At 39.2% G+C, this 15,451-nt stretch overlaps 1 protein-coding gene across 3 annotated transcripts in view; it reads right to left on the reverse strand.

The window, feature by feature from the left end:
• ADGRD1 (adhesion G protein-coupled receptor D1) overlaps positions 1–15,451 on the reverse strand; it is a 142,139-nt gene that overhangs the window by 65,251 nt on the left and 61,437 nt on the right. For 2 of the 3 annotated variants that reach the window (XM_062631585.1, XM_062631583.1), the window contains one exon: positions 1,022–1,095. The exons of the other annotated variant lie outside the window; for it this stretch is intronic. In XM_062631585.1, coding sequence (XP_062487569.1) covers positions 1,022–1,095 — 74 coding nt within the window. The remainder of the gene's footprint in view (positions 1–1,021; positions 1,096–15,451) is intronic. 3 annotated transcript variants of the gene reach the window in all.

The raw sequence follows: 15,451 nt of genomic DNA on the forward strand, positions 1-15,451 counted from the left end.
GCTTACTCTTTAACTGCCATGCACTAGGGAATAAGGCCATCTTGACACAAATAAAACTCATTTGGAAGGACAGATTTCATATTTCAGTTTCTGTCTGAAGGCAAAGCCTCAAGGGCTCAAGCCTCAAAGGAAAACAGTACAGGAACAATGCCCCAGTCATATTAATTCACTTCAGTAAAATCTGGTTCTAATTTATTGTAATTTGTGAGTAACCATAACAACAAGTAACTGCCAACAGCTGGGATAGTTCAACGTACTTGAAACAAAACTTCAATAAAACAATTACAGTGACCTTGCATGCGCATGCTGGAGAGGAGGGACCACAGCATTGCAGGCCACTGCTATAGTAATTAGGCTTATACTGTTATGGCTCAAAAAACGTTAATTCCCAGGAAATTCAAAATTCACTATTTGTATCCCTTCTCAATTAATTCAGTTAGAGCAGCATGTCTGGAAACAAAAAACAGATGAAATATATTCAGGGCTAACAAAAAAAAAAAGGTACTGCTTTCCCATAGTTCCTCTTTCCTGAGTGAAATTTAAAGTGATGTTTATCTCCCTTTTATTCTAATTTACATTCAGGGGCATAATATTTCACCCTTCCATGTACTGGCCAAAATTCACAGCTCTGAAACACTGACTTCACATGATGCTGTGACACAGACACACATCCAGTGAAATTAATGGCTCTGCTGGAGGTTTGCCATCTTAAAACATCCAAGCATTTGCCCAAGTGGACATATTCATAAACCAAGATAAGCAGGATTTGTATCAGTCTGCAGTTTTGATTGCAAAATATTTCAGTGTCTCAGTTACCCACCTCGTAGGGGTCTATGAATAACAAGTCTTCTCCTTATAGTAAGAAGCCACTATCAGATTGTGGGTTTTGTAAGACAGGGCCTCTATTTCTTTAACTATTTCCGTAAATGAAAGAGAACAAGAATATAGATAACATACAGCATCACAAACCAGGTGTAATCTCATTAATGCACATTAAAGAACTGGAAATTACACAACATACCTATAGTCCAGAAATGCACAGTAAAGATGAACTCTGTTACTCTTATTTAGTGCTTGGCTGTATTGTCGGGGAGTCTGCAAAGAAGAAAATACAAACACTGAAAGAATATTTAAGGAATACATTTTGCTATTCAACTACTTTAAATTTTCATTGCTGTAACAACTTCCATAGACTTTTCTAGATTAATACACCATAACTGAAAGCAAATTTTGTCAGTCTTTTCAGCTTTACCATAAACACCAAACATGCAAAGGCTGCTATTCAGTCCTAATTTTACACACTGGGATTAAACTCAAATCACTTTGAGCGAGAAGTCTGCGTCCCGTTTAAGTAAATAGCAAACCAGGATTATTTATTGTGTATAAGCACAAATATATGTGTTAATTTTTACAGGACTAGGACATTATTCTTCAGCATGTACTTGGCTTTGTTGGGTTTGTTCTCATTGGGTAATAAAAATCTCACATTTCAGGACTAGTAACACTGAAATGTGTGTCGCAATGACCAAATCACAGACATTTTCTTTCCACAATAGCGATTACTTCAAAACGTACAATCAAACTGAAAGAGCAATGCCATAATTCAAGATTTTATTTTAACACACCTTAGCAGTATAATTGACATAGTTTCTATCCTCCATAAACAGATTTAGCCACTACTGCAATCTCCTCATTCAGGAAGCTCCAAAACCCCATTTTCCACTCTGTTACAACACTTTCATGACAAAATAATCGAAATAATATTGGAGTGAAGTAATAGTTTGTTATAGACAAAAATATGCAAACCAGAGGATTTCCAGGATGTGTTCAACCCTTTCTACTACATAAATCCCCAAAGTCCACATTATGTTAGACCCTTAAGGCAATTTTTTAATTACAAAAGTCTTCAACATAAACTAATCACTGGTGAATTAACAACCCTCAGATTACTGCAGCATAATTCTGTTGTCAAGATGAAAGATAACCAAGTACTGCTTTCCCTGTTACAGAGAAGGAAGGCAAGAAAACCCACTGCCTAATCATGCTGAAACTCGACCAAGTACAGGAAGTCCCTGGTGCAATTTTCCTTTTCTCTCACAAGTCCAAGGAGTGTCAGGCACAAGGTAACACAGTTCCCTCCTTAGTAGTGATAATAAAATGTTTCTGCCTAACCCAGGACATTCACACATTCATACTGGATTTCAACACACTTCAAGTAGCTATGCTATAGATAAGGCCATTTACTACTTCTTAACTCACATCTCTGGATAACATAAATGGAATTTTCTTATCTGCTCGAGCAACAACCCCAGACAAACTTTCTAGTTCCTTGACTCACCCTGTTTTTCCCAAGACTTCATTACAGAAACAGGTGAGACTGCAGCTTTGTGGAGAGGAAAGAAGCAGCAGATCTCTGTGGAGAGGAAAGACTGCCACTCATCTGCCATGGGTCTCTATTTTCCCTTTGACTCTTCAGCTTTTTTCCCCCATGAGTGGACCAAAGCAAATGGTAAAACTCACACCCTCCCAGGTGTGCCACACTGGGAAGTGATAACGGACAAGATTCACACCCCTCATCACCAAGAAATATCTCACTGATATAACCCCCAAGAAAGTTCCTGTCACTTTCTTTCCAGCTGTGGTGATAGAGATGTAGTGAAACCAAGTATATGAGGTTAACTAATACAGAACAGTCCTTCCTGAAAGCCCTTCCCCATCTCTGGCTGCCCTGTAAAGGCCCCATGCAAGGCTTCAGGATCTAGTGGGTATCTTCCCTGCTACATCCATCAATTCTGAACTTCCTATTGCTTTCAGAAAGTGCCCACCACAAGTCGCACCTTTAACAACAGCAGTGGTCCTGCGCACCTTCCAAATCACAAACCCTCTATGAAATAGGAGTGTTTCTGTCTGAAAGTTTCTGTGTTTCAGAAACTGCTTCCTTCCCTTAATCCCACCTCTTGCTGCTCAGTGTATTCTTGAAGAGCACTAGTTCAGAAACATCAGAAGACCAATGATCCATAACCCACAACTGGAAAACTGCCTTCTGCAACTTCAGTTAATTTAGAGTTTTGTTGGCACAGCTCATTCTGCTTTACCAGCAGCAAGGCATGTAGCATGCTTGCCCATTATGCTGTATAATGTCATGTCTATAGCTTTCCTGAACTAAGCACTTGAAAGAATCTATAGTCAGTTTGTATGACAAATTACTTCATGTCTGTGATAGACAAATAGTGGCTAAAAAAAAAAATAAGAGAGAGAAAGATCTGCTGTAATAACAGCTGTCATTTCTGATTTGTAAGATATCTCTCGATAAATCTTGATTCTTAATACACTAAATGGAAAGGGCATCGGAGGGTCAGGTTGGAAGAAGACAAAGTACTTTACTTGCGTATCTTTTTACACAAATAAATCCCAGATGTATGTTTTAGCCTCTATTAAGTATCTCTGGCAAAGGACAAATTATTATTTTTCTCCATCTTTACACACAGATGTCACTCATTAGACAAAGGACTACACTAAGTGAGGCTACACAGTCTCTGAGCTGTCCAGAATTGTGTGCATACCCACATGGAAAAAGAAGACATAAGCAATAGTTTACAAGAAAGGTTCTTACCAGTTTGTCTATTTACTTCTCTTAAAGAATCTCTCCCATGTTTTTACACAGACAACATAAGGCTCACAAGGCTTTTCAGTGTCATTTATGATAACTGCATTAAAAAAAAAGCTCATCTTCTCAGACTCCATTAAAGTTCTGCAACAAAACCATCATTAGAACAGAAAGCCCCCAAACACATAAGAAACTGGCTAAAATGAAGAATAAACCCACTCTGATCTTCAACAACTCTACTTCAAATTACTCTCTAATCTATGAAAAAAGGAACTGACTGTACCTCAATACTGCATTGCTTGTGTTAAACTGTGTATGACAGCTTATATGACTTGGATCCCGCAGCACTGAGGATATTGATTTAATGACATTGATAACAGAAAGCTTAATATACAAGTAGGCTTTTACTCCAAAAGATTAAAGTCACCCTAATGTTTATAAAAGCCTATGAAAGGACAGTTTATGCAGCTTTCAGTAGTCTGCAGAGGGAGAGCAGCAGCATGTTAAGTAAGCCAGGATCTGTGCATTGACTCTCCCTCATCTCTTGTCTTTCTATATCAGTCCTCGTGCATGGAGAGGGGAACATGAAGCTTCTTCAAACAAGAATTATGTTAAAAGAGAACCAGAGCAAAGTGTGTGTCTGTCTGCTGAAGCAGGTATCCTGAGGAAGGACTGCCTCTGTTTACATCATGGCTGTTCAGCATCCCTAAACTAAACACTGACTCTCACTACATTAGTCAGAGTTACAAGCAAACCACAGAACCTCACTCTATCTGCTGAGAGCGTACAGAGGATATATATGGATGGGGATACAGCACTACTTACATGCTGGGAACTAGGCACAAGGCCACAGTTAGTTGGTGAAAAGGCCAAAAAAAAGGGGGTGGGGGGCTAAAAGGGCTGCTGGAAATCCTCAGGAAAAGCTAGTTGCAGGAAATGTCATGAACACAATTGCAGAAGAAAAACAGTCAGCCAGCTGCTGCTGGGAAGGCTTGCCAAGGAAGAGAGGCCAAGCAGAGGGTGGGGTGAACCTTTGTGAGATTAGCTTATTTCTCCACCCCTGACTTTAAAAAGCAAATATTTAGCTACAGAGTGGTGGCCACCAAGGGAAGAGGGTGTGCACCTTCTCATTCAACATGCATTTTTCTCCAACACAAAGAAGGAAATATTGGAGGGTCAGATCTGCCATTGATCTACACTCAGTACTTCCAAGCCCAATGTATTGGGTGTTTGACCTCCTCTCAAACAAAGCAGCTGATAATTTACCCAATTCAATTAAATTTGGAGTCCACTTATCACTGTTTACAAAATACAGCATTTTGTCTAATTCAGAGATTTTGAAGCTTCTCAAAATCTCCTCAACCTCCAAAAATACCATGGATTATTTTGAAGGTGGCAAGAAAAGGCTTGAAGACAAGCAAGCCTCTTGCCAGTATGCTTGTGCCTTCTGTGTAGTTCACAGGCCCACTGAAATATTCTTAGAGATTTATGAATCAAAAATACTTTTGATTCTGGTATATGGATCAAATTACAGACTAAAATGACTCTTCTAATTTAGAGCCTTTCTGCCCTCACAGTGACATCCTGACAGCATGATCTATCCAAGGCCATACAGTTTATTAACTTTCCATCTTTTACAGTCTACTTCTAATTACTTAGAAAATTAAAACTTTAATGTACATTCATCTACTCAGTTCCCTGGAAAAAAAGACAGAAAGAAAGAGAAAGAAGGAATCATCACCTATTTCTATACCAACTATATTGGCTGTTTTCTTCCAAGCTGTGGGAAGACTGCATTGCAACAGACCTCGGACTCAGATCACCCATCTATTTTAATTTAGTGTCTTTTTGACTGATTCACCCCAAGATGTAATTAGCCCAAGTAATGAAAAAAAATGTTTTAAATTGTACAAAAAAGACTTTAGCTTGTGAATAGGGAATTATACTGTGCTGTGCATAAAAGCCAGCCCTGTAGTTGTTCCACCATTTTCAACAAGGCAACGCCAACACACACTTACTGAAGCAACAAGCAAGAGCAATGTAGGCTCCCAAGGTCAACATGAAAGCTCACTGAATGTATTTCTTGATGGTACAAACATACAGTTAAGAAAAAAAAAAAAAAAAACAACAAACAGAAAATCCCCTGATACAACAAAGGTGGGAGACATAAAGGAAAAAAAAACCCAGAGAAATATCAGACTATAAAGGCATCTGAAATTACAAAAGTTTGCCATATGTAATTGAATATGGATTGGGTTTGATCCTTCCTTTGCCTGAGGTTAAAAATAGTCGATGTATCGATTTCCTGCAAAAATATTGTTAATCAAATGCTACACCGATAGCCTTCCCCAGTTCTCAGACTTCTCCATTTAACAGCTGCTCTATTGGGCAAGCAGTGTGAGAACAAAAAAAGGAATGAAAAAAAGCAAAGAGCAACAGACTGAAAAATCTCTTGGCTGCTCTAGTAGAGAGCATTTTTCTGAAGAGAGAAAGAAAGGAAGAGGGAATGGATGAGGAAACTGTCCTGGTAGTTTTTTTTTTGTTTTTTTTTTTAATTATTGTGCATAGCAAAACAAATTGATCACACATCTGAATGTGTGCAGCATCACAAGATCTTGCTATTTTTCTTAGCCTAGCAAGTCCACATCCCTTTAAATAAAAATGACATCCTCTTAACAGGATCCCATCTTTCTTATGGCACTGAACAAGAGGCGTCATCCAACTGCTGCCAAGACATTACCTGACCACTTGCAGATCTCAGTGTAGACTGTCAGGCACTGTGAATCTGTAAAACAGTTACTTATGACCTACAGAAAATCAAACTTTACTTGGTGTCCATCTTTCTTCAGCCTGAACCTTTGATCTACTTCAGGTTACTTGCTTGTAACACAGGTAGGCTTCATGGCAAGCTAGGGCAATGACTGCTGAGTATACCCTAAAGTGCAATGTCATTACAGCATTAAAAGAGTAATAGCTCTTCTCTCTGGTTTTGGGTCTTAAATAGCATAGAAGTCTTCTTTTTTTCCCAAAAAAAAACCTGCTTGAGAAAAGCTGCAATTTTGGCAATGGAAACCGACTGCAACCTTTGAATTAAAATTGTAACCTCCCTAAACACACATACACAACTCCCAAATGGCTCTTCTTTAATTTTACAGCTAAAAACGTTCCACCCTAACACGGAGGTTACATTCATGTAGATCCCTCAGGCACTTAACACAGCATCAGTGTACCAGTGTTGAGGCCCATACTCAGGAATTTCTGAGCACAAAGTACCTTGCTCAGCTGCACTAAGCCATGTAACCTCTATGGACTATGCTTTCACATATTTCTCAAACATCTAAAATATGTAACACTGTATTTGTTTCATTTCCCTTTCTCATTGGCCTGGCTGCATATGGGCATGATGAGTGTTTTGTATGTATTTGTAAACCCTGGGCAGTGACAAGTATTTGCACACCAAATTCTTTCAGCTTGGAAGCCAAAACTATTTAAGATACAGTGTAAAACAAAGCCAAACTCCCACTGACTGCAATCCAGATTAATAATACTCACCATATTGTTGTAAATCACAGTAATAATCGGAAAGCACAGAAAGGTTGAAAAATAGCCACAGAAAGAAAAGCTCATTTTCATCAGAGATGCATGGAGCTGACTTCAATGGAAGGCATTCACAGATAGAAACTCTAGGATAAGGACCTTGGAAATTCAATTTGGGCAGCAACCAAGTTACATTCATAAATATTTGATGTGTAAAATTTTTAAATGCCAGTCAGTGAGAAACAGGTCCCTGCATAGTAGTCTTTCCTTATGTAAGCACTAATAAACACAGGGTTGAACTGATGATCTACATGAAAAGCTGCCTTAATGCTTAAATGAGAAAGTTCTGTTCCAAAGAATGAGAAAGTGAAAATATTAGTATTTTTTTCTCTACAAACAGTCCCATTTAAGTAATTAGCAATACATCAGTCAGATGGTTTTGGTATGTCCTCAAACAGTTATACCTACATGTAAGAGAAAAAATTATATGCACATAGACAGCCCTCCAAATCTGCACATGATTTCTACACCTAAGAATGAACTGAGGAGTGCAAAGTGAAGTCACTGATTCTGAAACACCTGGGACATGTTTTCTCACCATTTTGAGTTTCAGCAAGTCAGCTCAAATTAGAGGGCAAACAAGAGCTGGTTTATTTCCTGCATGTTATTGATAGAATTGTTTACAGAGAGCCAAGGCCATCAAACTCCACACTGCCTCCAAATGACTCAGGACATGACCTCCAACTAGATATTACCTCTCCAAAATTAATGAATGCAGTCTGGCTCCAAAGAAATCTCATTTAAATCAGGTAATTTAGAATGCAAGTTATTTCACTCAAGGTGCCCGTGTTGAAGCAGCTACTCATTGCTTAAAAGACCTTATTTTGGTTTTAATGTAATGCAAAGCCCTGCAGAGCAGCTTTTCTGCTTTTGCCATCTCGCCTCCCATCCAGAACACACTTAGATCTAACAGAACTTCACACCGGACAGAAGAAGAAACCCAGCTTGCTTATGAGGGTTCAAAAACAGTTTGTCAGACTAGCAAATAAATAAATAAAAGGAAATCTATCACTGTCATGAAGACTACGGAGAGGCCATAAACACCAAATCCCAGGGGGTTGTTCTCTGTCTTGTGTCTGTGCAAACCATTCACCATTGCAAAATTCTAGTCACATACACTGCTAGAAGCTTAAAGGCCTTTCTGGACATATGAATGAAGGATCATTTCAGCTCTCCCAACCCTCCTTACAATCAGCATAAGAAAGTAGATCATTTGGTCTTGCTGATACAAATTCATGGTAACTTCCCAAAACTGCTTAGTGAAATAGATGACAGTGTCTTTTGTTAAAGTTTTCTGTTTCCTTTTGCTGTGCCTTTTTCTGCTACTCTGAAGTATTATATTAAGAATGTGTTGCTTTTCTAGAACAAGAAGCAGATGTTCCTTCTATACACCCTTTATTAATCTCCTCTGTTTTTCTTAACTCATGTAAAAGTACTACTAAAGAAAAACAACTGGTCTGATTGACACTGAAAAGGCTGTTTTAAAATGGACACCTTTTCTAATCCAACAGAACCATAATGAAAGAGGTAAACAAATCTTTCCTTATTCCCCCATTCACCTTTAGTGTTTTGACATAGCAGAAATACCTCCCTTTGCCATACAAATATCCAGGCCCAATGCAGAGCCCTGGATATTTGGATATTTGGATAACAGGAAACAAAGTTCAGGTAATGACCAGAGTTGTGACAGGGACCAAAGGCAGGCATAAAGCATAATCACTTAAAGGGATGCACAGAACAGCATCAGTTTTAAGAATACTTTTCCCATTAGGTAGTATTTCCATAATTCTTAGTTTCAAAAATAGCGTTTGGATTTTTCCTCCTGATGGCTTTTTTCTTTTTAAGAAAAGAAACATTTGCATCAGACTAGAACCATTAAAGACACACAGATTTAGCATTTAAACTGCAGTTGTGATTCTCAGGCCGCATATTACTGGTGCAGAAAGAATTTAAATCAGAAACATGAAACTGGGACAACTCAGCACTAGCTGAAAAGGAGTTGGGCACTTCCCCTGTTGTGCTGTGCTGCCCATGAAGGGGCAGCCAGTGCAGTCACCCATATCCCCAGCAAGACATGCCTGGGTTTTTTGATAACTATATTTCACAAAGATGAAACCAAAACCCATAAAACAGAGGTTCAATGCCTACAAATAAAACGCAACAGCAAGAAGTTGCACCATATTCGAAACCAACACAAAGCTACAAACCCCAACAGCAGCGGCACATCTCACTGCACAGTTTGGGTTTAGTTTTACATACTTTTTGCCAAAACACACATGAAGTCTGAATTAGCAAACATCTGTTTCCTTCAAGACTGAAAGTCATAATTATAAGAGGAATCAATCAATATTTACTCATATTTACTATGAAAGAGGCTTTAGAGACTATTAAGACACTTTTCACACAAGAAGCAGATAGTAGTTCAGACCAAGATAGATTTCCAAGTGAGGAATCAATATGTATTATGCTTTCTAAGTAGGCAAAAAGGAAAAGTACAAAGATGTCCTAATTTTCCTGCACAAAGACTAAACAAAGTGTGTGTCCTTATTTCTGAAGAGCACAAGGACTTCAGCAGCCTGGAGCAGTGAAACATTAAAATTTCATGTACTCTGCATAACAGAAATAAATGGGAATAATGCATTTACTTTCTTCATAAAGACTTTCATGCCCTGCATTTCACCTCCTAGGACAGATTTAACTTCTGGGAATGGATAATTTGGGGAGTCTGAGAATGCAAGATGCCCAATATGGCCAAAATTCACCTATGAAACACTGTGGGAATAGGAATACGGCAAGGCAGTGAGGGCTGCTGGTCCCAGGGAAGGTCCTTTGGGAGCCCCGTAAAGCCAGTGAGGTGTTATCCAGGGCTCCTGCATAAGCAAGGGCTTTAGCAACCATTGCTGAGGAGAATTAGAGGTGACAGCAAAGCAGCAAGAGCTAAATGAGCACCCAAGGAGCAAAGTCTTCAAGACACAGGCACAAAAATCCTTTTGTTTTGTGTGTGCATAGCAGGTAACTTGGTGGAACTCTGGTTTATGACATAGATAGGCTAATATGAATAAAACTCCTGTACTCCTGAGGGAAAATACCAGCTTCTTCAACTGTCAAAAGCCCCTTTGTCACCTTCAGTGAGAGTTTGCTCAGGTCTACATAGAGCGTTTTGAAAAAAAACAAGATTTTGTAAGATACTCAGTTTGTTCATCACCATATATTTGTAGTTATCTTTGCTAATATTTCTTTCAAAACAAGGGACCATGTTTTAAAGGATGTTTCGAAGACAAGATTTAATGAAAGCTTTAGGAGGAGTTTTAACAGTTCATGTCAGAAGCAGAGTACCAGGCTTAATGGTAAAAATATTTACCACAGTACATTTGTTGCTAATATTTTTTCCTAGGACTGGATTTATATGCTAGCATTTTCCATTCTCATTAAAACCCTGGCTATGGGAATGCTGCCTCTGAAAAGCAATGCCTCACATTCTTTGTGAATTAAATGTGGCAGCCTTTGTTTTACATTGACCCTTTCAGCTCTTACATCCCTTGACTAGCTGCTAATCATCATTTATCCTTTCCTTGACTCCGCTAATCTCTGGGGAGCGGGTGGGACAGACAGTCAATGGAAGCAATGGAGTATAAATAATGACAGAGTACAATAAACATTCCAGTTGCAATGCCACATCTCATGACAAAGACTTTCAGAAAGATACAGTGCACAGGCCTTCTAAGATAAGACTGTTGTAATCAGACTGGAAAATATTGCAAAAACCTTATGCTTGCTTAAGGCCAAGATTTTCAGCCCCACTAGGTGAGATAAGGGAACATTTATTCTGTGTAATCAAAAAAAATCACTTGGATTCAGGCCATTTGGCTTTGTTCCCAAATTCACTTTCCCCATGTGACTTTTCAGAGGTTCTTTCCTGTCTATATGTTTTGTTTCACATTCATTATCCTACTTATTTGATCTGTAATGTCTCAGACTAAAATACGACTCTTGTATCTTGTTATGCTGTGCACGGTGGGAATCCAACTAAAGCCTACAGAGAACAGTGTAGAAGCCCATGTTCACACACAGCCTAATACGGTGGTATTTTAGAAAAAACACCATAGACTATCTGAATGCCTCTTTAAGCACCCAGTGAACCCAGGGGCTTTCTTCCCGACTTCCCTCTCACCAAACTCCAGGAGAGGAAGATAACATGCCCACTGCTTCACTTGTTCTAGTTCTGGCAAACATAGGAGCTAGAGTGAAAATTACGTGAAACAAAGAAAACTAACCCCCACAAAAATGCCAATATTCTATCACATTAATAAGCTACCGCTGCTGTCTTAAGCAATACAACCAATGAATGAAACAAGGAAACCAAGGCAACAGAGACAGACGGGAGCAGAATCTGTTCAGATACAACCTAAATCTGCACCCCGCTGGCTCTAAAGTTAATCCTCGTCTTGAGGCAAAACCACTCTTCTGTAATGCTTCTTGAGCAGCAGGGAGATGTAAAACCCCCTCTTGCAAGTCTCTATTTCTTAGACCTTAACATCCCATTAAGATATCATATTTGTCTTGACTAGATCTTTCTAGATTAAGCTCATAGATTTCCACTGCCTTTCTCCCCTGCCCCCTTTTGATTGTGGAAAAAAACCCTCTTCTCAAGAACACTGACATTTTTCTTCTGATATGAATCTTTTCTTCCATTCCTGCATATTTGCCAAATATGAACTGTCTTTTAGTCTGTTGCATGAATGGGGATGAAATTCATGTAACTATTTAGTTTAGTGTCATTTTTCATTCACAGGAAGTGTCAGAGTGCCAGAACTATTTAATCTGTTCATCAGCCACATCCAAAGAATTGAGAACCAGTCTGGAATTAGGCCTGGTCCATTAACTCCAGCTACAGAGTTGAGTAATATGAGACTAAACCACTGAGTTCAGCTTTTAGATGAGAAAATGGAAGTTAGCTTTGTGTATGTCTCCAGACGTAACGCAGATAGAGATATTGTTGCTGATACAGCAGTGACAGAAAAATAGCCAACTGTAGTTTAAGGCAGGGCCCCTGGCTCTGCTATGGCTATTAGTGCTGCGCAAAAACAGTGTCAAGGCAGCTGCCCTCCTCCAGCACTTCTGGAGCACCAGGCAGCTTGGGCTGGCAGAAGGGGCAGAGAGCCTGGGGCAATCTGCTCTGCCAGCCTGCCAGCACACTCTTGAAACTGCAGATACGATACATAGGCAGCTTCAAGGCTGTGCTTTTAGAAGGATAATAAATACAGCCCTCCTGAGAAGCTGGAGCTCTGAGTTTTCTGTACACAGTTTTTTTTCAAGACAACCAGGATAAAAGTTTCAAAGAAGCAGTTCATTCAACCTTTCAGTCTTTCACTACTTTCAACATGACACCAGGTTTTCCTCTTTCTCCTCAGCTAAAAGTTTACACTGAAATTCAACCAAAAGATTTGCGTGCAGCTGTACAAAACAGCTGTCAAAGCAAACTCAAAGCACACTGCAGCACACTCAGGAAGAGAGGAACAAGCAGCCTGATACGGTATTGCTGCCTGCTGGCTGGTTCATCTGACCATATCATAAAGTGCTACATAAATGCATCTTCTGCCATAAATTTAAATACCTCCATAATTACTCAGCTTACAGTTTGCGCTGTTTGTCTGGAGCTCAGTTTTTCCATGTGATTCCTGAAATCAGCAATAGGTCCCTGTGGAAACTGACCTAATGGTCTGAGGAATGCAGCTATGGTCATTAGAACTTTGCAAAATCTCCAAAGTCGCCTGTCAATGACTTAGTACAACAATTTAAAATGGGCAAAGAATGAGAGATCTTATGTTCTCCCTTCAATGGAAATGCTGCTACACCCCCCCCCCACCCCCCCTTCCTCTTTCTTGCACTTCACTGAAATGTCACTGTGTGGTAACCTGGATTTTTAAACATCCTGAGAAGATGCAGTGGCTAGTTGTTAAGCAACACACCAGCGTGCCACACTCCAGTAAGTTCCTGTGACACAGGCACCCTATAATTAAATTGGCATTTTTTTTTCTTGTTTTTTAAGTAAAACATCCTAAATAAATAGGGACATGCTTTCAGAACTAACAAAACTTTAATGATACACAAACAGAATTGGCTGGCTACAAAATTCAAATTACCAGGATAACTTACAAATTCAGAAAAATTACAACCCCAAACCCAAAAACCTTAAGGAAACTGCTGCATGACAATAGCTTTATAGGGTCAGAGGCACCCCGTTCTGTTCCCACTGAACCTAACAGGGAAACTCCCAGTGACTTCATGGAGTGCAGAGCACAGTACTCCTGTTCCGCCATGACCATGTCATTAAAAAGAAAGATGGTCCAGTTTTAGGAACACAGCGTCTCAGAACATTACAGCAACTATTCCAGTGTCATCTGAGTGCTAGTTTGGGATGCTTTATGCCATGGAGATTTCTTTCTTTTGATAAACATGTTATTTTTGGAAACATTCTTGCTAGTGTTCATGGGAATATGTCCAATGGGGCAACACTTCCAATTAAGACCTCCTTTTTAGAGTTTATAAATACTTTAATAAGTGGCTAATAGCCTTAAAAATAAATGTATTTTTTAATAAACAGATGATGGCTAACCTATCACAGAGTGACACACAGTCCAAATAAGTCAAGAGATTCCTTCCAACCACTGCGTATAAGTTAAGAACATTTAGTATCCTCATAACCAAGAATGACAGTTGCTATGCATATCTGTCCCATGTCCATATCATCTACTGCTTATTTAGGAATACTTAACAAGCATTTTGTTAAAAAAAAAATGCAAAGTCATTTCTTACATAGATGAGAGGCTCTTTCACAAACTCTTGTGGCAAGTAATTCAGAATCAAGTATTTCTAAAAACGGAAAATAGGAAAAATAAGAAAAACAGCCTTTCCTGGAGATGTACCTAGATTCTCTTCAGCCCAATACGTTATCAGGGGCATCAATGTTATCACTGGAATTCTTGGACTGCCCTGTACACAAAAGGCCTTCCTGCAGTTAATGGGAACATCACACAAGCACTCTCATAAAACTATACCTTAAGGCTGCAATTTACGTAGTGGGAACCTTGATCACCGGAGGGGATAGCCCACCTTGTGCCCACTAATAAATCAGAATTTTAAAGCACCACAGTGAAACAGCCTTGAGCCTTAATAGAAAAAAAAGGAATATAATGTTCTAGTTTATGGCCAGTCTTTCATTATGGTCTCCTCATGCTCCACAGACTCAAAAAGCCAAAGAGCCTGGGGAAGGAGACAGAAAAATGAGGAGAAGAGGAAAGGGATAACACATATCTTTTTCTTTCTCTTGGACTCAGCCATATGTACAAGTTTGTCACCTGTCTAAGAGTACTCCACCTTAAAGGAATGATAGAAAATACAATTTTCAAAAGTAGCAAAGCCCCATCTGAAACATTATCTACCTACACGATTGTCACTTACGCCTCTTCAAACTGTGTAACACAACAATCAGCTACTTCTGCTGCTACCCAATTCACATTAGGTGCACTTTAATTAAAAGGCACATAGTGGAGGGTAAAGAGTAGCTCAGGACTCCTCTAAGCACTTGCAGCAGGACTTCCAATATTACAGCTAGGCCTCTTACTTCTTTCTTAGCAATGATTCATTTCTGTTTATTTCCCACCAGCAAAATACTGATCCAACCAGCCTTGTTTTGGAGTTTCGTTCCTACTTATCTTCTCATTGTTTGCCCTGGCACTCTCCTAGTTCTTTCCATATTCAGCCTCATAAGAGCAGCAGAATCAAAAGGCCAATGTCTCAGGTGAATCAGTATGTTTCAGGAATATCTAACCTTTAATGTCTGATACCTGTAAAAGCAGCCTTTAGCAATCTGGTCATTAAGGATGTTCAGTATGACCTTTTAATGCAAGGAGTTTTAATGCCATTTTATAAATGGACTTGTTGTCATTACGCTCTGTCTATATTGCACTGGACCTATACCAAGCTTCAGGGTGAGCACAGCTGTAACTGAAACTGAGCTGTAACATAAATCAACTAGTGCCTGCATATCCAACTGAATCTGCCTACAAAGTGATCATCGTTACAGAATTCATGGCTTGATCCCAAATACATTTAAACCAGCTACAGTCCTTCTTTGGATTTAAAGGAGTTTTGGATCATTGTCTCCATTATAGGGCCAGCAAAATTCCTCATTAACACCCTCGGAGACTTTAGAATCTGCCAGATTTCATTACTGGAAAGTGCTGC

Source organism: Pezoporus occidentalis, unplaced genomic scaffold (genome assembly GCF_034315485.1).
Source record: "Pezoporus occidentalis ecotype Australia unplaced genomic scaffold, CSIRO_AGI_Poc_V1 ctg37, whole genome shotgun sequence".
Lineage (NCBI taxonomy): Eukaryota > Metazoa > Chordata > Aves > Psittaciformes > Psittacidae > Pezoporus > Pezoporus occidentalis.